This window comes from Ixodes scapularis, unplaced genomic scaffold (assembly GCF_016920785.2).
Source record: "Ixodes scapularis isolate PalLabHiFi unplaced genomic scaffold, ASM1692078v2 PGA_scaffold0__279_contigs__length_252992795, whole genome shotgun sequence".
In the NCBI taxonomy this organism is placed as follows: Eukaryota; Metazoa; Arthropoda; class Arachnida; order Ixodida; family Ixodidae; genus Ixodes; species Ixodes scapularis.
The window spans coordinates 246,914,149-246,936,541 of record NW_024609835.1 but is presented as its reverse complement, the minus strand read 5'-3'; the positions used below and the strand labels follow the sequence as shown (position 1 = coordinate 246,936,541).

General features: G+C 47.9%; 1 protein-coding gene across 1 annotated transcript; it reads right to left on the bottom strand.

Annotated features, from left to right (window-relative positions):
- Positions 1-19,484: 19,484 nt before the first annotated feature.
- LOC8043216 (muscarinic acetylcholine receptor M5) lies at positions 19,485-21,965 on the bottom strand. Its single transcript, XM_002416115.3, has one exon. It carries the CDS (start codon positions 21,963-21,965, stop codon positions 19,485-19,487), a length of 2,481 nt encoding a protein of 826 aa, XP_002416160.3.
- Positions 21,966-22,393: the final 428 nt, after the last annotated feature.

The window sequence follows — 22,393 nt, the reverse complement described above, 5'->3', positions numbered from 1 at the left end:
AATTGTGGGTTGCTACTCTGGGGTTTCTTTGAGGCCTTTTCCGGGGTATTCCTATCAGGTTCGGCAATGTGCAGGGTTTAGTTTTAAACTAGACTGAACTCTGGAAAAAAGTAGCAATACTTCCTTCCACGTTTAGTGCTTAATTGCAGAATGTTTTTGCTTGATTTCTTTTGTAAACTGTGCAGTGTCCTTATAGTGCAGTAGGCATTCAAATGCTACATGTTTTGCAAATTCTGGGCGGAAAACTTATTGCCTATAAATATCAGTTCTTTATTTATTCAGATATGGAGACGTACATTTTAGAAGCATAAATATTAATACACAAGATGCTGTTGGCGCGGATACTCCTACGTTAAATACGAAAATATTTACGTTTCATGTTGGCAATATCAGTGCGAAAAATGTTTGAAATCCTTGCATCAGCTGTTCATAAATTTATTCATTCATTTCTTAACTGAATGATTGAAGTTTTTATGGAGCTGTTCTAAGTCCAAATGTTACCCTCGCGCCACCTTGTAACCATATGCGTCGATATTTGTAACTTTGATGCGTTACGTTCAAAGGAAACTGTAGTATTGCTTACAACTGGGCACCTGTAAATGTGGACGCATCGACCGTAATTGGTGCGTATTCTTACTCGCCTCTGCTGAAAACATTTTTCTTGGCTTTTATGCTTAAGAATGGGAGACTCCAAACGAACTGTCTTGCGATGAAGGCATAGAACGGATAACCGTCGGTATTTCAGAGCTCAGCAGATGGCCTAATCTAGTCTCTAGAAAAGGCGTTCGCATCACCAACAAACGAACCCATTCTGACAGTGGTTATTGCTCTTAGGATTGTCAATTTTCCGCTCTTGCAGTTCTTTGCGCACCACAGTGTGCTCTATGGTAGTTCTGTATAAACGGAGTATTCATTTATTTTACAATAAAAACATGGGTGGTGCCATAGGCTCTCAGATCACGCATTTGGTTTGGCAGGCAGCGTGCGCTGGGTGCTCACCAAATTGAACTTTGAGAGTATACGCATACACGCTGCAAACACTGACATGGCAAAACGAAAATTAAATTATAGCCTTATAATTCTTATCCATTAAAACTAGCCGCGTCAACGCAGGGAAAAGCAAAATGTGCGGCGGCGTTTTTTTCCCCACATATATTATCTGATGGTTTCCACGCTCGGGGACGACCCTGCTCCGACGCCACAAGCTAGCTTCTAGCTGGTGTTTTCTCTCGCACTGAAATGGACCACGGGACCAACTGGTGACACCGGCTGGCATCCAGCGAAAACTAACGCGTGGTGGCGTGATCCAGTTACATGTTCAGTCTTGAACAATGAATACTACAATGCAGTGGCGTCACTAGGGTCACCCTGGGAGGTGGCCCGCCGCCTCCCCTCTCACTGGCGGTCCGGGGCGGTCCGGCTTTCCCCTGTTGTGACGCCACTGCAGAAATGACTGAGAGGCAACAGTGGTTCTTTCCAGGACGATCATTTCAACTATCGCGTACCTCGCTACCGCAGAATCCGCTGGGCTCTGGCTCTACAACATCTGGGAGACTGATGCAGGCCCCGGCTAAAGCGTTATTTTCTTGCCAAGTCAGAGTCAGGCAGCCACAGTCCCGCGATTTTGGCGATCGATCTCAAAGTTAGTTCTCTTGCTCTCTCAGAGTGAAAGCACTCGTATTTCTCGGTCACCATACGGTGGTTTTAGTTTAACCTTTTCTGGGGCTGTACCTGTAATACTTTCGACAGCGTTCGGTTGTGTCCATGTAACGATAATGCGTCAGCTCGAACCATCGCCTTTTATTGAGTGCGCCATTTAGTCTCATCTCTTAGTAAGTAAGGATCTTATAGGCCGAGGAAACTTCGGGACCGTTATCGAGAATCACTAAATCAGTGAATTGTAGAAACGCCTCAAGCACGTGGGCAGCCTAGGGACGTGCTGCAGTTACCACACGTGCAACAGGCGGAAACCTCGGGCTGCGAAAATACGGATAATAATCATATAATCCGCGTTTTCAACCCGGAGTTCAACCCGGGGTTTGGCACTGACCCATTCTCGCGGTTTCGGTTTCACACGCTTTATGGGATGAAAAGTTGACAATTTGTACGTCATCGTTTAGGAACTAATGGGATTGGAGAAGAGGGGGTGCGAGTGTGCGCACACTCGAGCACGCAGTCCTCCAAAAGCGCAGTCATGACGCCCGGTGTCACGTAAGAAAAACACTTTGCATTTATTGTACCTCTGGAGGCAGACAGTTGGCTACATTGCGTGGAACTAGAGGGCATTCCAACAGTTCTGTGTTACAGCCGTTGCTAAATGTATGTACAAGTCGTGCGGCGCTTGGCCGAAGCTGGTGGGAAGCGGTGTCGAACGTGTGCGCTCGCCTTCTTCCGAAGCGACGGTTGGCATCCGGCCACACCTCGCACTCGGCGCTGAAGAGATCGCCGGACACAAAGAACTCCTGACCCGAATCTTCTTTGACGCAAGTGGAAAGCGGTATGTCCGTAAAGACCCGTTTACGGCAGGAAGAAATTGGACGCTAGCGTTCTTAAAAATGAAACCCGCAAACGGGTTACCGGTGGTTTCAAATTGACATTGGTTGCGTACTACGTACAATTAAACTCACTCGTCGAGGAAGGCACACTCGTCGAGGAAGGTTTTTAAATAAAAAAAAAAGTTTAATTAAAATAAAAACCCAAGCTGTTCGAGCAGTTTTACCTTTTAGGTACAAGATAGTTTTTCCAAGGTCGTTCGCGCCATTATTTTCGCTGAATGACGAGACACGAGGGTGGAATTGATTTGCTGCTACTCTCGATGGAGCATTTCTACAATCTTACAATCGATACTGGAATTAGTTTTGACCGCATGCTCTTGCCGTTATTCTTCAGAGAGACAAAATATCGTATTTTAGGGTGCTGACGGTGCACCGTTTTCACAAAGCTAATGCGAACTATACGCCGTGTGCTTTCGAAGTAATACGAAACTCTACAGTCCCCAAAGGTACGAAGACGGCAGGCTTAGTGCTTTCAGCGCGAGCAGCTTTCGTATGCCTTCGACGTTTCGTGAGCTTGAGGTTCGTGCAGTCGAAGCTCGCTGCGCCTGCTGGAGACCATTCGAAAGACACGCCTTGCAGTTGTCGCATTTGCGGACAATGGAACAGAAAGTGGGACCATGGATGGCAGTGCATTCAGCACTGCACGATTATTCTATAAATTGACGAGAGTTTGGTTTAGAGGGAACCCATGAGCTCGTATGTCCGCTCTCGTTCTTCAATTTCAAACAAAATAAACGGCGGAAAATTGTATGGTAATAATGTGTGCAATAGGCAAATTATTATTTCATGCCCAGCGACCCCAAAGCCACCACCCAATTGTTTTTCTCTCCCTAGTGTCGTTATAGTTACGTCTCTCTGCGTGCATTTGCGTAGGCGTGGACACTTCACTTCATACGTTTCCGTGACATTTTAGGTTTGTTCCATCCGTTGCTTGTTTAAGCATGGCTTGTCCGCTTCCCACCTAAAAGGACTCGCAACGACCTGATCGAAGTACAATGACTCGCGGGCCTGGAACTGCATATCCTTTTCCTTTTAAAATCTTCCGAGCTCGCCTTTTGTGAATACTATGAATTCTTCTGCAGGCTCAAACCTAGGGGCTTCCAAAGTGTGACTTCACGAGAGTTGTTTACAAAAGAGCGCAAAGAATAGGCGGTCATAATGAACTACTTCAATCAACTGAGAATACGCGGGAAGTTGTATTGGTTTAGGATTTTAGGATTTTCCTCGAGGTGCAGCTAGGCCCGCATCACTCACGAAGGTATTATTTCCGCATTATGGCTTCTTGTTCTTTATTGTCCTTTCTTCCGCCGCTTCTGAGGAACCCTGAATTAGCTCGGGAGATAAACTGAACAAATCTCCTTCATTGTTTCGCAGACTGGCCACAACGCGTTCCTGTGTGGGTCTCCACATATATGCTCGCGTTGAGAGAAGCACCGCGCTTTGGGGGACTGATACCGTATTTTGCTGACTTCGCGGACCGGAAGTGCTTAAAACATGAAATTTTACTCGGTGCGGACAATCTATAGGTGCGTGCTACACAAAAATTTGTTTTCTTCACGAGCTTTCAGTATCAAGAAATGTGGCCGATTTTTTAACTGGCGGTTATGTTACTAAAATGCTTCGTGTGATGCGAGCTTCTTGTGCGCTAGTAACGCCCAGATTTTTCAAGGTGTGCTACGATGATTAAATTTATAGTGGGCAAAATATTTACCTCGTGGGGACTGTGCACAGTGTGAGGACTATCTTCAGAGTGTATCTGAGAAGGAATTTGTTGTAGTTGAAAATTTTTTCTGCGGATGCATCGGGTGCGCACTATAAACTTTTTTTTTTTTAATTTTTACCAGTCGCATATTATACGGCATAAGAGCATAAAGAAGCGAGGCTAACAAGCCGAATCTTGCTTTAGGTTGGGGAAGAAAAAAAGTGAAAGCCGTTTACAACTCCCTGTAACGCCGAATGAGAGCGCAGCTCTTGAGGAGGAGGAGGGAAGGGTACTGAGGGGAGGGTAGACTCCTCCTCCTCCTCCTCCTTCTCCTCCTCCTTCCCTCATTCTTTAATATGCTCCGGGGGGGTTAGGGGGGGTCACCTCACCTCGGGGGAAGGGGGTCACGTGACATGGGGGGGGGTCGCATGACTTTGAGGGGGGGAGGGGTTCACGTGACCTCGGGGAGGGGGCCACGTGATCTCGGAGAATCACGTGACCTTGGGAGGGGTCAGTGTCCTTAGGGTGTCTAGTGACCTTGGGGGTCACGTCACCTTGGGAGGGGTCACGTGACCTTGGGGGCCACGTGACTTCGGAGGTCACGTGACCTTGGGTGACCTGGGGGTCACGTGACCTTGGGGTGACCTTGGGAGCGGTCACGTGACCTTGGGGGACCTTGGTTATGCCGACGGCGACGGCGACGCCGCTCAAGCCGGAAAAGGGGCGCCTAAGAGCTGCGCTCTAAAAAGAGACAATGTGTCTAACGCATTAATTTATATTCGCCAAATATACTGCCTGTGGCCATGGCCCAGAAAGATGTCAGCACTGCTTAAGAAAGGCTTCTTTGAGAAACTGTCATTCCGGCGGTGGATGTTCTGATTAGCGTCCTTGCCCAATTAGTGAGGTATCCAGAACTGGTGGACTCAAAGGGCACCAAGAGCGCGACAGAGGTTTTGAGCATTCAAACCGTGCACGTACAGTTGCAACGAACATTGACCGCACCAATTGGCAGCAGGTCGCGCGGCCACTTGTTCGAAACAGGGATCGCTTGAGTTAGAGTGGCTCTAATGTCTACGATGTTTTTTGTGTGAGTTATGGCGCGGGGCGAGGTATTAATGCACGCTTCACACGTAATTACATGGTCCCTTTTAAACCAAACCCGCATTGCACGAAAGAATTGGTCGCATCAATCAACGTATCATCATTTGTCTCCCCCAGAATGCGTGCATTGGTTTTAAAGTAACGGCACAGTCAGCTTCGCGAAGAGCGAATCATTCACGTGCATGCAATGACACTCACTGACACAGTTCTGTGGGAGATCTCGTACAAAAAGAAACATTTGGTGTGCACACGTCATTAAGAACCTCAAGAGAATCCGGTATGTTATTGGGCGCCGATTGTGAACGTTATTAATGCGTTCTTTACGAATTGGCGCAATATACGAGAAGAAGTGAAGCACTTTCCTGACTATTTTCTGCGTGAAACCCCGACTAATTTCAAGGTGTACTGTGCCAGTATTTGTTCGAATATATAGAAGCTTTAAACAAGTGGTACACGACCTGGCCTTCTTCTCGCGGACTCAGTTTTATGCCGTGAAAACAGTCCAGCACTTTCCGAACCTCAGTTCAAAGAACATTTGGTGCTGCCCGTGCATGTGCCAGTCAGCGAGCACGGTCGAAAAACAAGAGCGCCGGATGTGCGTTCAGGCGCTGGAACACCTGGTCTTAAGCACAGACCGCATGGCGCGTTTTTCTACACGCGAAAACGCGACCCGCTATGAACGCTGGCGCGGAAGCTGACGCGGGGGCACCCGCATGCAGAAAAAGCCCGCCGGCCACGCGTTATCAGCGTTGCCAGATAACAGAATTGTCAACACGCGATGTAAACGTTGACGCAAACACTACAAAATGAGAATTAAATGAACACGTAAGTAAATAAAACGGGTTTGCGTGTCTCTTCTTCTTCTTCTTTTTGTGAGGTCCAGAGAAGGAAAGGGAAAGCCGGGAGAGATGTTGGCCTCCTGTACGGGGCGAGTCGCTACCCGGCTTGGGGAAGGGGGAGGAGCCGTAGGTGGCTAAAAGAGATAGTGTGGAAATTTGGAAACCAGTCCAATAATGTGATGGGGCTTTGGCACAAGTGTGGGTTTCAATTTAACAACCTTGCTGTTTGCGGTGTGTGGTATTAGGTCATAGACGGTCTGCCAAACCAGTCTCACTCAGGAAATCCAAGAGGTCTTTGTAAGCCCTCTGGACTAGCCGACGTGGGGCTTCTGGGATGAGGAGTTCCCGAGTGGTGGAGGAAGGAAGTCCATTGAAAGTGTAGCGTTGAAACAAGGTTTTACGCTCTTCTTCGTACTCTGTGCACACTAGTAGCACGTGTTCAATGTCCTCTAGGGCTCCACAGTGTAGACAGTCAGGACTATTGACTCGTTGAAGTTTGTGCAGATTTGATCTTGTGTTTGCGCAGTTTGCCCTCAGCCGATGTAACATTGACGCTTGTTCTCTTGACAGCTTGCGGGGGATTGCTGGAGGGGGCCGTCCTTCAGCCGTCTCTCGGTGTGGGTGGCGCTTTTGGTAGAAATTTCGTATAAATCGCCATGCTTCGTTGTACCGGCGAAGGGAAATGGTTGGGGTCTCAAGTTCATGGGCTTCAGTAGCGAGAGCATCCGCTTTCTCATTTCCCGCAATTCCAGTATGTGCAGGACACCACTGAAAAGCGAGTTGCCAACCCTTTCTTTCAGCTGACCTGGCAGATGCTACAGTTGTTGCAGTCAATCGAGTGCCAGTCTCGGGGTTCCGGAGAAGTTGAAGAGCAGATTTCGAATCTGTGAGAATGACTGCTCTCCCTGGTGTTCCACTTCGCACTAGCAGCTCCAAAGCCCGCCAAATGGCCACCAGCTCCGCAGTAGTGGATGTTGTGGCGAAGTTCAGTCTGTCTGCAATGCAGACGTTGTGAGTTGGGATGAAGACTGCTGTCGTAGTAGTTCCTGTCGCCGGACTAGTGGAGCCGTCGGTGTATACTTGCAGCCATTCAATATACTCTGTGTAGAGTAGTTCCTGAGTCAAAAGGCGAGAAATTGTCCCAGAAACACTCGCCTTGCTATGCACGTAAGGGAGGGTTTCACTTATCGTCAGTGGTACTTCTAGATGAGGCTGCGGGAATGGAGGGATGTGTCCGGGTGGTCCTATAAGATCTTCGAACTGTCTCGCCAAGTAGCCAAAGCGGGAGTTCGGGCGATCAAGGACGTGTGAGAGTAGTGTACTCCCAGAGGACACACCATGAATTCGTGCAAGGTGACGGCAGGCGCGCTCATCAGCCCGGAGGAAAACAGGCCATTCTTCAGCAGCAATGAGTGTGGCAACGTTTCCCGCGTATCGCGGCAGCCCAACGCACATCCTCAGTGCTACACGGTGAAATGTTTCAACGTCACGTTGTTGTGCTGGTCCGATGTTGAGTAGTGGCAGAGTATAATGTAGGCGGGAAAGGATTAAACCTTTATATAACTGAAGGAGGGCGTGCTGTGGTGTTCCCCAGGTATGGCCGCGGAGGCACCGCAGAACTCCGAGAAGGCTGCGGCACTTGGAGAGAACTTTGCGGACTTCTGGTCTCCAGGTTACCCGATCATCTAACAACAATCCAAGATATCTGTGTGTCCTCACCCTCTTGACTGGCATCCCAGCCATCTTGAGTTGCAGCGCTCGTTCGGGGGGGCGTCCTCTCGGACGGTAAAGCAGCACTGCTGTTTTCTCATGGGAAAGTGTCAGTCCGAGTTTTTCGATGGCATTGCAGATTGTATCGAGTGCCTCTTGGACTTGACAACGAATCTTCCTTGCCCTTCGAGTTGGGCCAGTGCACCAAAGAGCCACATCATCTGCATAGATGGATATCTGCACATGGAACGATCCCTGCTGGCGAAGTGAGCTTGGAAGCGTTGCCATGGCGACATTGAAAAGTAAAGGACTAAGGACACTTCCCTGAGGAACGCCCTGAGTCACAGTACGTGGACTGCTAAGTGCTCCCGGGACCCTGACCCGAATCGTTCTACCAGAGAGAAATGCCTTAATATATTCGAGCATTTTCCCTTTCACTCCGAGCGGTCTGAGGCACTGGAGGATAACATTATGCGGAAGTGTATCAAATGCTCGTTTTATGTCTAAAAACAGACAGTGAAGCATGTTGCGGCGTGCTTTTGCCTCTTCGAGTGCAGATGCCAAGTCGCCCATTGCGTCTGCTGTACACCTCTTCGCACGAAATCCTGACAGCTGGTGTGGCATCGCATGTGATTGCTCTAGGTGCCATGTCAGGCGTCTCAAGACCAGGCGCTCAAGTAGTTTTCCCAGGCAGCTTGTCAGGAACACAGGTCTATAGGATGAGGGGGAGTGGCTTGGCTTACCGCATTTCAAAACTGGAATTACGATAGATTCTAGCCAGGTCATAGGCAGAATGCCTGTTCTCCATATTGAGTTGAGTGTCTCTAAAAGTCGTGGATGATGAGCTTGGTCTATGTTTTTCAATGCTTGATACGTGATTCCGTCTGGCCCGGGTGCACTTCGGCGTTTGCAATGTCGGAGCGCATACTGCAGTTCAAAGATGGTGAAGTCGTCATCTGCTGTGAATGCATCAGAAATGGAAGTGCCTATCAGCTCTTGGGGTAAAACCACGGCTGGTGTAGGAAGGGGGCACGCAAATTCATCAGCTAGCAGTTCTGCCGTTTCAGTCATGATTTTGTCGTTCCTAAGGGCGAGTGCTGCAATTGGGTGACGAGGGACCTTCGCAGCTGCCAATGCGCCAACTAACCGCCAAGCTTGCGCGGCTCCCCTCGGATTCCCGAAGGAAATACATTTTTGAGCCCACTGATAGCGCTGCAATTTTTTTGTGTGCCTCCTGAACGCCGCATCTATTTTTTTGTAACGTGCCCAGTCGTATTCTGTATCTGTGTGCATAGCCCGTCGTTGGGCTTGTCTCCGTGCCGCTCGGAGGTTCAGAAACTCTAGGTCCAGGACGGGTCGCGTGATGGGAACCTTCACCAGTCGGGTCGCTCGTCGAATGCAGTTTTCAGTGATGGCAGGTAGGTCTGTAGCGTTAGCGTTAGCCGCAGTTATCGATGCTGCCATGTATTCACGGTAAAGGTCCCAGTTGACTGCTTTGCATGTTCTGGTGGCGACTGCACTTGCGTTCGGCGAGGCTATAATGATAGGAACATGGTCGCTACCCCATGTGTCTGGTTGTATTGCCCACGACACTTTGATCGCAGGCGATGCAAATGTGAGATCAAGGACGCTTTTTCTGACCCCTTTACGGATAAATGTGGGTGCTCCTCTGTTTAGAGTTGTGAGGTTCAGGGCCGCAATGGTATCTTCCAGGCATCTTCCCCTTCTGTTGGTTCGGCTATCACCCCAGTTGATGTTGTGTGCGTTGAAATCTCCAGCTAATAAAAGTTCACCTTTAGCTCTCTGTTGAATTTGGTGCAACACATCAGGGTCCCATGTGCCCCCAGGGGCTACGTAAATGGAAACTATTGTGGTGTCTTGCGTGCCGAGCCTTACTGTCACTCCCGCATACTCTGCCGTTAATGAGCAGAGATCTGAAAGGTCCAGGACGCTTTGATGGAGGCTTGATCTCACCAAAAGTGAAACTCTAGACCTAGTCTTTGAGTCAATTGTGGTGGAATTGTAGAAAACATATGGAGAGAGTCGTACCTCACCGTGCAGGATGTTGGTTTCTTGAAGTGCAACTACATCTATGGTTCTCTGCGGCAGAATTTGCCGAAGTTCAGGAATGCGTGTACGAAGGCCGTTCACGTTCCATTGGAGAATTGATGGGAATTTGGGGTTCCGGATTCGTTGACACGGCCTGTTGGCTTTCCCTCCCTTTACTATGACTCCATAAGTGGAAGAATCATGTTAAGGAATGAGAGGAGAAGTCGTGCCCACTGCGAATCCACAGTAGATAGAAAAGCGCAAGCCATGCGGGTTGCCTTCTGAAGAAGTGGAATCCAGCATTCCCAAGCAGATGTAGCTCTGGGTTCAGCACTCGGGCTGAGAGGAGGCTGCGGCTTCAGTGCAGGCGTCACATTCAATGCTGGACTGACAGTGTCGGCTTTTGATTCCACAGTGCAGGTGTGGTGGTTGTTCAATTGAGATTCTCCCTTCGTCGTTTTGCCTTTTCGCTGAAGTGCTGCAGCGTAATCCACAGCACTGACATTAGGCTCCTTCATAGGATCATTCCTTCTTTTCGGTGGGCTTGGAGGGGGCTGACCATGTTGATTTGCGTTGGCTGTCTTAGACTGTTGGACAGCTGTCCTTGCAGCACCAAAATCAACGGCATTTTGACGTGCGTAATTGCGAGTCTCGCTTTCTTTCTTCCATTTAGGGCAGGATGAAGAAGTGGCAGCGTGAGGTTGACCACAGTTGACACACTTTTCTTGTGCCAAACACTCGGTGTTGCTCTGATGTAAGTCTCCGCAGCGGCTACAAATAGAAGGTCGCTTGCAAGTCGCTTCTCGATGTCCATACGCGCAACACTTTCGGCACTGTATGAGGCGTTCCTTGAATAGAGAGACTGGGTGAGGGACATGGCCTAGGTAAACATAACTTGGCAGTGTTGTTGTAGAGAAGGACAGCTTCACTACTGTGCTCTTGCCAAGTCGTCGCAATCTTGCCACTCGACCTTCCGGAGATCTCACGTTCTGTTCGATCTCTACTTCAGAAAGCGCAGGATCAACGTCTGTGATCACTCCGACGGCGTATTGTCGCGGAACTGGCTCATATGCTCTGACCTTCATTCCGCAAAGCTCGGAGCAGGCAAGGAGCGTTCGAGTCGTCTGGCCATTGCGTGTGTCTACTGCAATAAGGTTGAGTCTTTTGTTAGGACGGACTTCAAGAATGCACTCCGGGCACATTTGTTCCAAAGCAATTGAGAGTTTAAGGCTGCTGAGTGTTGCGATGAGCTAATTTTCAACCGTTGATACAAAGATGACAGTCAGCCCTTCTGTCACTTTCGGCGAGTGGGTAACTGTATCCGTGCTTTTGCTTGAGTTTGAGTCAGTCTTCTTGCGTTTTTTAGCTCCTTTGGTCTGCCAGCCTTCTCCGTCGTCGTTGAGCTCCATGTCACAGAGTTGTGACTCTCCGCCATTCAATACGTTGGTATTTGAATGTTGACCAGCTGCGAGGTCTTCTGCCAAGTCAGCAGCGGAAGCTTCGTACTCCGATTTTGCGAGAGATGTACCGCATATCGAGGAACTCACACTGTATCGGTCGGTTGCAGCTCTTTGACTTGCCGTTAGTGAGGGAGTTCTGGTGGACATAGCGGAGTCGTTTCAGGAAAGCCGAGGAATAATCCCCAGCCGACCGGCACACCTGCCCGCATACAGTTGGAGGCAGGCTTCGCACTTGTATAGGCTCAAAGAAAAACGTGTAGAGGGTTGATACTATTAAAATATAGCCACAAATAAGAGAGACGAAAAGAGCGCAGACCTATTTGAAGCACGTCTTCTTCCTTTTTCCTGTTCGGTTTGCGTGTCAAACAAAACACCTTTCCAATTTTTATATGAAAAATAGAAATGCTTCTGAACACTTTGAAATGTGCTTAATACGAAAAAGCGTACTCTGCAGGATCACGTGATAGTTGAACCGCCCTCATCGGGCGAGAGCCGCTTTGACGCCTCGGCGCGCGCATCTTGTTCTGGGCCGGCTAGAAACCAACGCTCCCGCGAAAACGCGCGCCCGTGCGCAGAAAATGGCGTCAGGCCGACGCCGACGCGCCTCAATCGCGAGCGAAAACGCGCCGTGCGGTCTGAGCTTTACCTAAGCACTCGAGGCGGATTCTCAGAAAATTCTGCATTAATAATATACCGATTTCTACGTTGCTGAATGTTCGCATTAGGGTTCCGTGTTTTCGGTGAATACCGACACAAATTCATAATTATCCTACGAGCCAAATTGATAAAAACCCAGAATTGAAGCTTTTTTGTGTACAGAGCCATTTTGTTTCAAGCCGAAGCACAGCAGCCGCTGCAGCAGGCTGTCCTTTCCTTTCGGAGTCCACCCACGGTTTCGTGTCCTTCTCGCATCGGTGTGAGGGCGTTTTCTATGGATTCAGGCCACACGTCTGTTCCCTGGACGTTGGGGACTCACACGCCTATGCCCGATTTTCTACTACCTGCGTGCCCCGATAAAATCTGTTGTTCGACAAAAATATTCGCATCATCCGCCGAACTCATCAGTACCACTGAGGCGCACTCGACATCCACAGGGCGAGGGCCGGCGCTGGCCAATCGCGTTACTTGAAGCATTACTTAAAGAAGTGAAGGGGTAATTGAGTGAGGTTTGAGAATTCGGCGGTAAAGAACACCGATACATTCTGGGAAAAAATAAACCCCCCAAAAAACGATTTCGAATTCAAAGAAAGGTTAACCCCGAAAACACGGAAACCTACCTATACCACGGGGCCTACCGAGCCTGCACTTCGGGGCTTTAAGATGCGTAATGCGGTACTCACTTTGGAGGTCTTCCCCTACCTTCGGATATTAGGAGGACAGAAACATTACCTCAAGTTCAGTAAATTTAGGTGCTGTAATATAAAACATTATAGAAAAAAATTATTGCAGAATCACGTTTCAGCTGAAGGTTAATCTTAAATTGGCACGTTAAATTTGCAAAAAAAAAAGTAATAAGCCGTAACCACTATATGAAAACATAAGTTCAGTCCTTTATTTTTAATACTAGTCAGAGTGTACCAAACAACGTCAAAACACCCGAGTATTAATGCGTACAAATATTGGCCGAGGGGTCTCAGGTTTTGTTTAACGCTTTAGATGCAATTAGATGATCCCTTACTACGTTTCATCAGAACATTATTAAATTTCACGTTCGATTCAATTGTCATTCGGCTCTTTCTTTTCACTTCCTGTACCCGAGCATCGCCGAAGTTCGGAAAGCAACCCTACCCTTAGGTCTTCGAGGTCTCCGTTTGAGGGCTGCTAGCCTTAAGCTTCCGATCGCTTTCTGGGAGATTTTATACGCTTCACTCTCGCGCACCTAGACGTGCCAAATAGGGCCACGCACTCCAGGACACAGGCGTGCACTCCGCGGAAATGCTTGTTTAAATTCTCTGATACTGTCCTTAGTAGACCCTTAGAAGCAGAAGATGTAACAAAGAGAAACAATCTTGAGCATGGCGGATTGTTGCCTTCTGCTATGGTCGTTAGTAAACGGCAAAACACACAAAAGGGATACCGCCGCTTTCCATTTTGGTCAAAGAAGATGTCTATTTTTTTCGTAAGGAGTAATGAGATTTTGTACTTTCCACAACTTGAGAGTTTGGTTTCCTCGTTCTATAATAAACAGTCCAGAAAGAAACTGGTTTGAATTTGTAGGCCAACTCAAGAAACAATATCCAATGTAATAGGCGGTGACAAAAGTGAATTTCTAACTATTTCACTACTGACACAGCCTATGAGCAGGGACGAACTCTCGAACACCCCTTCTCGGAGACACAAGAAACACCATCCATTGGTGACCGGAGCAGGCAACAAGGGGATCGTCCATTGACGAACATGGTCCTTTGTTGCTGCTTACTAATTTCTTGGGGTCGCAGAGGCGCCTAGCAGGTGTGTCCTTAATAACTGCCGGCAAAGTGGATTGAACATTGACCTTGAGAAACACGGTTATTAGAAGAGGAGCGAACATGAGAATTTGCTCCGCAATTCGAATCCTTCACCTTTTTTAATTGCTCTGGTCCGCCGACAGACGTAGTTCAGAAATGCGATTGCAGCTCCAATTAAAGTAGGATCTAGCTTACAGGCTTTAGCTAGGGTGACGCAGCATTTGCCCATACGAGGCCGGCCCGTGCTTGTTTCCTCCATCAAACAACCGCTGATGATGTTCTCGATTCAGTGAAGCTAGAGCGTTTAATCTACCTTTGAGTAGTAGACATAAACATAAGTCCGTGAATAGGAAAAAAAGAAACTTCTCCCGAAGGAATGGCGGTACATTGAAGCGAAGGCGCAGAAAAGCACACTCGAAGTTATAAACATATTTTGTGTGGTTGGCCGGAAGCGGCAGCTGGGGAGTCATCGCTCAGACTTGCTCCTTCTCCCATCAAGTTCGCAGTAAAACAAGTTAAACGTGCGACTCAAGGAAAATCATGGAGTTCGATGCATTTGCATGACCGATACATTTTCACGCATGATTTAAACGTTTTTTTCAATGCACTAACCTAACATGCTTGTTTTGTGTTGGCACTAATCTTCGCTAAAGCACATATTCACGCAACTTATGATGACATAAACGGTCGCCTAGGCAGCAACGAGGAAGGTAACCTATGAAGCAAGTTTTATTGCAAATGAAATATTCTGGCACTTAAAAATCGTTTGCCCTCGAGTTGCTTTCTTGTTTGATAGAATGCGAAGTAAGACATACGACGGCGTTTCCGGCGGATGAATTAAATAAGCTGGCGGGCTCACTCGGTATTCCTGGAAGAAAGCCGCGACCTGTGGAAACGTGTTTGTAGGTGGGCACGACCGTTAAGGTGCGACCAAGCCGCTAACAATGTTTCTTTTATCGCTCAGTAGAGTAGCAAAACTGCTCGGTATAGTGCGAGCAGTTGTCCATGGATCTAGAGGGGCCAGCAGAGATAAGATTGTGCAGCCGATTGCTTCAACTTTTAGTTCTCGTGAAACGTGTGTCTGTCGGCCGGCAAACTATACCTCGCAGGTGCGAACTTGAAACAAAACAATCAACGTAACTGCGTGCATACCGTCAGTAGCTGCACCGACTCGAGCACGTGATTTCGGAACGTATCGCGCCTTTTTCTAGCCTCAAGGAATGTGAGGCGTCCTTAGAGTCGAAAGACACCGTGCACTACCAAATCGTAACACACACACATACACTCACGAGGCAAAGCGTCCTCGCAAAATTCAACAACGAAGTGCAGCGGTAATAGAAGGGTGAGAGACTCTCCGAAGATACTGCAAGCGTTGGACCGCTTTCACCCGTCTTCGGTCGGAGACCCGGCGACTGCATAACCAGGAGAGGGAGCTCGAGACGTCCCACTCTTGTTCGGGAATGAAAGACATTGTAAGGTGGGCCTTGTTGTCCCCGTGCTTGGGGAACGGAACATTCTGACGGAGTCGGTGAACCGGTGTCACTGCGGCCGGTCGACGTTGCTAGCAGGTGTTTTCGATTGATGCATCGTCACCCGCACGTGCGAGCACGCACGCGCACACAGACACATGGTGGAAGCGTCGGCCCTTCGACCGTCAAACCAACGAAGCTCTGAGCGTAACTTTTGAAAAGCGCGTTCCGCGGGCGGCTAGTTTTCGCTAGTTTTACGAGAAACAAGAATAGGAAAGCGAGCAAGCGAGGCGACCCGACCGACCGGAAGCCTTGACACCCGACCGAGGAATGGATTGGAAAAGCGCCGCCCGCTTCTTTTTTCTAGACGTGGAAGACCGTTTAAGCATCGTAAAAAAATATCCCGTCTCTCGCGCTCACTTCCGTCTGCGGCCGCTCAGCACAAAACGTGCTTACTCTCAGAACACGAGACTCAACAGTGGATCATGGGAGTCTTCAGGCGTTTTCTTCAGTAGAATGCGCCCTTAAGTGCCGAGGCTTTCTTACTTTGACCCCAGACGACTTTCGTGCAGAAACATGGCTGCGTGCAGAAACGGACCTGATGGAACCGCTTTTGAAGTTTTCCGGAATTCTGCTCAAGGTGTTAGAATTTTAAACTTCTTCGTCTCGAAAAAAATAAAAAAAAGGCCTCAACTTTGTTTATTTCATTTCTACGTCAGACCAACAGTTTCACGAACCATAAGCCTAGTTCCAGAGCTTAGACAACGCTCTCCAATTCAGAACCCTGTCCTAATCAGTTAAGTACACCTGGAATCCATTTCAAAACAAATATTTTGCAAGATTTAGTACTGCAGTGGCTGCTAGAATGATACACATGTTGTACTTGTCGGTTCAGTAGCTTCTAAACTTGAAAAAAAACTCATACCAGGAGAGCTTAGTTAAAATTTTAACGTGGAGTTGACTCCGAATTTCGGGCGAGCGCCCCTTTACAGTTTCATCTAACTAACCGTCATTCCGACCTTTATCTGAACTCTTATTAAGACATTAAGGGCGCTTTTAAGATTTACAGTTTGCTTAAAACTAACAGTGAAAGCTACATTAATGCGGACTATGTAGGTGGGTTATACGGCCGGGAGGACATAATATAGGAGCCCATTGTCACAGTAAGTTCAATAATTCACTGAAATATTTTACTGAATTTATAAAGGTAGACATATTTCTAGTTAGAAACGCTATATCACAAATCTTGAGGATTTTTATCAAAGGGGAAACGCAGTAGTACGCTAAAGCTACCGCTCGTAAAACATGCACAAAGCTGGTGGTGCGAAAACTCGTGTGATGAGACGGGAAAACCTACTGGGCACGATAACGTTTAGGAGCACGTACCGCAGAAATTCTGGCGTCGGCGTCAGTGGGACAAAATATCCCATAATGCAACGCGCGCAGCCACGTGTGGCGTCACACGTGACTTTTAAGTCGTGACCCTATCAATACGCTAAACTTGGCGGGTAAATTTTCCGATAACTTTAGCGGAAAGTTTTCCCGCCAAATTTAGCGGAAAATATTCCTGCCAAGCTTAGGAGAAAATGTTCCCGCCAAATTTAGCCGGACATTTTCCCGCCACATTTAGCGGAACATTTGCCACTAAATTTAGCGAGTCGATAGGGTAAAGATGTCACAGTCACGTGTGGCGTCACGCGTCACGTAACATAAAGTCACACGTGCTGTCACGTGAGACGGGACGCTATTGACGAGACCACGCACACACGCTCGCACGGCTTGGGAACAAGCGCAGGTTTCCGTGCTTTGCGAACGGGGCCGAAAAACGCTATCGCGTTCCACTCTTAAAGGCGAAGCTTAAGCGGCCCTCAAGTTTTTTTCACTAATTAGAAAGTTAAATAAATAAGCTTATTGAATTATCGTGCGAGTAGCCCCTAATACAATGTCCCCCTGGTCGAATAACTCACTTGCACAGGTTGCGTCAGTGCTGTTTTCACGGATTTTTAAAAACAAATCTATATAGCCTAAAAACACCTTGCATATAGTTTAAAAGAAAAACACTTTTTTTTTTTAAAAATTTCCTAAACAATTTGACAACTAACGTTGTGATAAATTAACGCAAAAGCGCAGTGTTTCATTGTTTTATGTTTCTATTTCCAGGGGAAATTGGAAGGATTACATGAATCACTTTCTACTGCGCTTCGCTTTTTTCTTTCGGTTTATTTGATCTGGACTTTTTGCTTTCTTTCGAGCGCAAGGCGTTTAAGTTTTATGCGCGTTTTGTGAATTTTCAATTTTTTTCTAAGAAACAATAGCAGATTTAGCCTTACCCTAAATTTAATTGGGGGCGTACTCAAAATAGAATGGCAATCTTTATTTTTTATTAGGCAAGCGAAATGTCGTAGAAACCTGAAAACACGTTGTGTACAGAAAACACCAATAAAACATTAAAGTGACTTTCCTACTGGCGACGGAACAGGAGGGTTCGAGAAAGCAGCAGAAAGTTTTCTTTTATTTAGCATTCTTGTTTACGGCTTACCGTTGCATTGCCTTCGTTATAGTGCCTCCTTAAAAATCAAAAATAAGAAGCGAACGAATGCCAAACTTTTTGGCATCAGACGTTCTCCCTAAAAAGGAAATTAAAAAAAAAACGTTTTAATACGCCAGGGCTGTAGTAATAGGGGGAAGAGCAAATACACCAGCTATTATAATATCCAGCCTTTGCAAGGTTCGAAGCTATTTGCCGTTTCTTTTGCTTAAATGCGCCACTTTTGTTCCTCAGTATAAAAATAGATTTAATAATAGATTGAGAGGGAAAGACGTTTGACCTTTCAGCATTGGCAAGGCCCTGCATATTCCGTTGATAGGTTTGAAACTTCCATTCGGTGTCACCAGCTACCCACCGGCGAGTTCTCAGAGTGAGCACTTTATGCATGGTTTACCTTAACTTTGTAACATTGCCAATCGCATGACACCACCGATTTTAGATTATGGGGCCTTTTCCAGTTCAGTGGAGTAGTAATAGAAGAAACAAAAACGTTTCACGTAAAGTTCGCATGTTTCAGGAAAAGTATACGCTTTCGGGGGTTTGGAACGGAGTCTGTATAAAGTATTTTGTAACCAGTTACTACTCTTAAGAACGTTGTTTCAGCTCCTAAAGCTCCAACATCGGCGGTTTTAAAACAGTTTAATACGTGATTACTACTTGGTAACTCACAAGAAAAAATAAATATGACAGAGCTAACATGCGGAAGTTATATATAATGTTTTAAGCTCACAGAGAGGCTCACTCGCACCCAATTTCTCTGGTGTTTTCATAACGCGATTATCGGTCTATGTTCAACATTTTGTCATGGATTTTTTTATACAAGTCATGGCCCATTACTGAATAGATCCATTTTCAATCCTTCTATCGCCTGATGAGGGATGGTAAATGGTGTTGAGCTGTCGCTTCTCATCAAGTGCCCAGGGGGCTGTTCTGCAAAGACACTGCTCTCTTCTACTGTTTTCTTAGCAAATGCCTCCAGTGAACCAATTAACTATATCCTAGTTCGAAAATGTGACTGACATTGTTGAGTACAATGATAAATTAGAAAAACAGAAGCGCTCGCACTGCCAGTTATTATCATTCGGAAATTCGCACACACAAATGTGTTTTTGATAATCTTTTTGAAAGTCTATTACATGTGTAGAGTTGTTATACGCAATATCTTGTACTAGGATGGAAATATTTAGCATTAACATAAGAAAGTGATGCTTGTTTTCTCTCAAAGTATCAAATTTGCAACCACGCAGTTTTGATAGATCTCAACGTCACAACCTACTGTCAGGAAGAGGACAGCATTCTCATAATTTTAAATTAATCTATATTCTCCAAAATAAACTGAAAGGCGATCAAGCTAAATAACGCCGAGATGTGAAACTGTTGGTCCAAGAAGCCGCCGAAAGCCGAGGAGGTACAAGAATGGGGTACCGGAAACTTGGCTAACGAAGAGCTATAGTAACAAGAGGCCAATGGCCTACAGCATCACTAACAGGTCCTAGCATAAACGACCGGAAAGGCTCGGGTTCTGAACAATCAACAGTGGGCCAATCAGGTGCAAACGATGAAACTTTACAGGATGTTACTCCTGGGTATGCCGCAACTAACGGTTACGTTTTGTGCAAGTCACCTCGCAGTACCCTGTAAAATGTCTTCTTGAATTGCTGGTTAGCCAAGGCATAGCAGAAAGGGTTGATAGGGCTATTGGCGTAGCAGAGGAAGTAGGTGAAATAGAAGAGATGATGATTAACGCAGCCAGTCGGATCTGAGCAGAACCCTTCCACGAGGGCGCATATGTGGTACGGCGTCCAGCAGATAACGAACGCGCCGAGGATGAAGGAGATGGTGCGTAATGCTTTGCGAGCCCGGTTTTCAGACTTGGACTTGTGGCGCTTCTCCTCCCTCCGCTTCTTGTCCATCCTCCTACTGAAGGAAGACACGAGGCCCTTGCTCCTGCCAGACCTGGCGGTGGAGCACTCACGGGAAAGAGTCGACTCGGTCTCGATGAGCGAACGCGCCTCCTCCGGGTTTAACACTCGCGTCACCGTACCTCCACTCTCGCAAGACTGGGACTCCACGATGATGTTTTTTGTACGGCTGCTCACTCTAAGCAGCGATGCTCCCAGACTCTCCGACAAATGGTCCGCCCGCGGGGCGTTCTGGGACGCAGACACAGAGGGAGACACACTGCTTTTGGGTTTGGCTTCCGAGGCCTTTGGAACCGGAAAAACTGCTACAACGTCCGCGATCGGGGCACATGTAGCGACGTTAGTAGTACGGAGGTCAGTCAGCGGGGAGGTTACGCTGCCCCGACTAGCTACGGAAGGCATGGAAGGCAATGACGGGAGTGAAAAGTTGGTGCTCACTGGTGTACCTACCGCGAAAGAACTCTCTTCGTTGATGCACGGAATGGCGCCCACTCTCGAGTCAGGAGCCACAAAGTCCGACTTGATGTTAAGGGTGCAAGGCGGCGCCGGTTTGCTCGACGTCGGCAGTGGCTTTAGTGGTTCTGTCGGAGAAGGGAGATTTAATTCGCTAGTCGGCGGAGTGAGCGGTGTCATCACATTCTCTGTATCCAATAGACTGAGCTCAGCGATCGCAGCTTGGTCTTGTAGGCTCTGCTGGGAAGTCGTCTTGGGCTGTTCAGTTGGACTCTGAGGCGATTTGTGTGTGCTGGAAGACCTGTCGTGCTTAGAGATCTTTGAGTGACCATCCTGTAGACTTTCCGCTAGCGGCAGAGCACAAAGCATATGCTTCGCCAATTCTGACGTGCGGTTCGTGGCAAACGGAGGTGGCTCGATCCTGAGTAGAGTGGCCTCCACGATTGACATCCTGGCGTCGCTTGCTTTTGAGGCTCGCTTGGCCATCTTTAAATCTGACTTGGCCTTGTGCGGCTTGGGCTTTCGGGGCTTTTCAGGCTTCAGCTGTCTCGAATCCTGCGAGTATTCTTCGTCCGACTCGAATACAGGGCTGCTTGATCGGTCCTGGTCTGAGTTTTCTTTGCCTTTGTCCGAAAAACTGGTTGTCTCCGTGTTGCGGTTGGAGGACGTCTTCTGGCTAGAGCTTGAATCTCCGCTGCCTAGCTGGGTGGGAAGCTGATGGTCAGCCCGCGCGGCCGGAAGCTGGGCAGCTACTGTAGCGGCCACGAGCTCGGTCAGTTTTGGCTTATCGCCCGCAGGCCTGGAGATACCGGCTCCTGGTCTAGAAAGCGCGCCTCCCCGCCCCATGGACACGAGAGACTGCATCTTTTTCTGCCTGGCGGCCGATTTTTTCTGCATGTCGCTGGCAGTTTTGTAGATTCCGCCGTAGAGGATGAAAAGCACCACCAGGGTAGCGTAAAAGTAGCCGAAAATGAGCGAGGTGTTAAACACCGGATCCTTGAGAAACTGAACTGCGCACTCACCCGGGTCCAGGTCCCGGTAGCCGATGAAATGCTCCCAACCCATGATGCTAATAAAAAACACGAGGAACGGAACAATCCACGTAATGGCCACCATCCAGATAACCTTATCGCGAGTTCTCCAATTGCGGTACTTGGTGGCAATCTTGACGGAGCAGTAGCGGTCGATGGTGATCAACAGCACCGTGTAGATGGACACGAGGCAGACGGTGTGGTCGGTGGCTAGCCAGAGGTCGCACGGGATAGGGCCCAGTTCCCAGCGGCCCACGAGCACGTAGAAGGCGTAGAAGGGCATGGACACGACCCCAATAAACAGGTCGGACATGGCCAGAGAGGCAATGAAGTAGTTACTGGGCTGTCGGATCGTCCGTTCCACCACGAACGCCGCCAGCACCAGGATGTTGCCGCCAACGGTGAGAATGATGCAGATGCCTATCAACACTCCTATCACCACCGTCTGCCAGAGGGCGAAGGGCCTCTTCCACTCCTCTGCGCCCAGTGTCAGATTCCCAGGCACACTGGCGTTGCACGACGATGAAAGCGAGGCGTTAAGGCAGAGCAGGGCCAAGGACGTGGCTGCCGTAGGGCTCGCCTCAGTTGCGGTATCCCAGGGCACCACCGTCGTCAGCCTGGACTCGCCGCCGCCCGGGTCCTCGCTGTCAGAGTCTGCCGTCACGGACCACGGGTCCATGGCGCTGCCTCAGGAAGCACACCTGCAGGGAGTTTCGTTAAGTGCCTCTCTCTGAGCTGGAAAGCACTATCGCTTGAGATCGAACCAACCTAATTTTTCAAATAGAAGGAAAAAAAAAAAGAAATTATATGCCTTCAAACACACTTGCATCGGGCACGCCTTATAACGAAAAAAAAATAATTTTATTAATTTGAGGCGTGCTGAATATTGTGAGGCCTTCTAATTAAAACCTAAGTCCCCAAAATGTTACCGCCAGGTACAAATTCACACAGTACTTTAAACAAGTAAAAATTTAAAAAAAGAACATTACGCAGTTTTAGAGTAGATTATTTAATGATAAACTGATATACGGAGATGAAATAACAGAACAACGCAGAGCATTCCATTATTGGATTGTTCAAGGGAAGAAAAGTAGTACTTAAACAGAT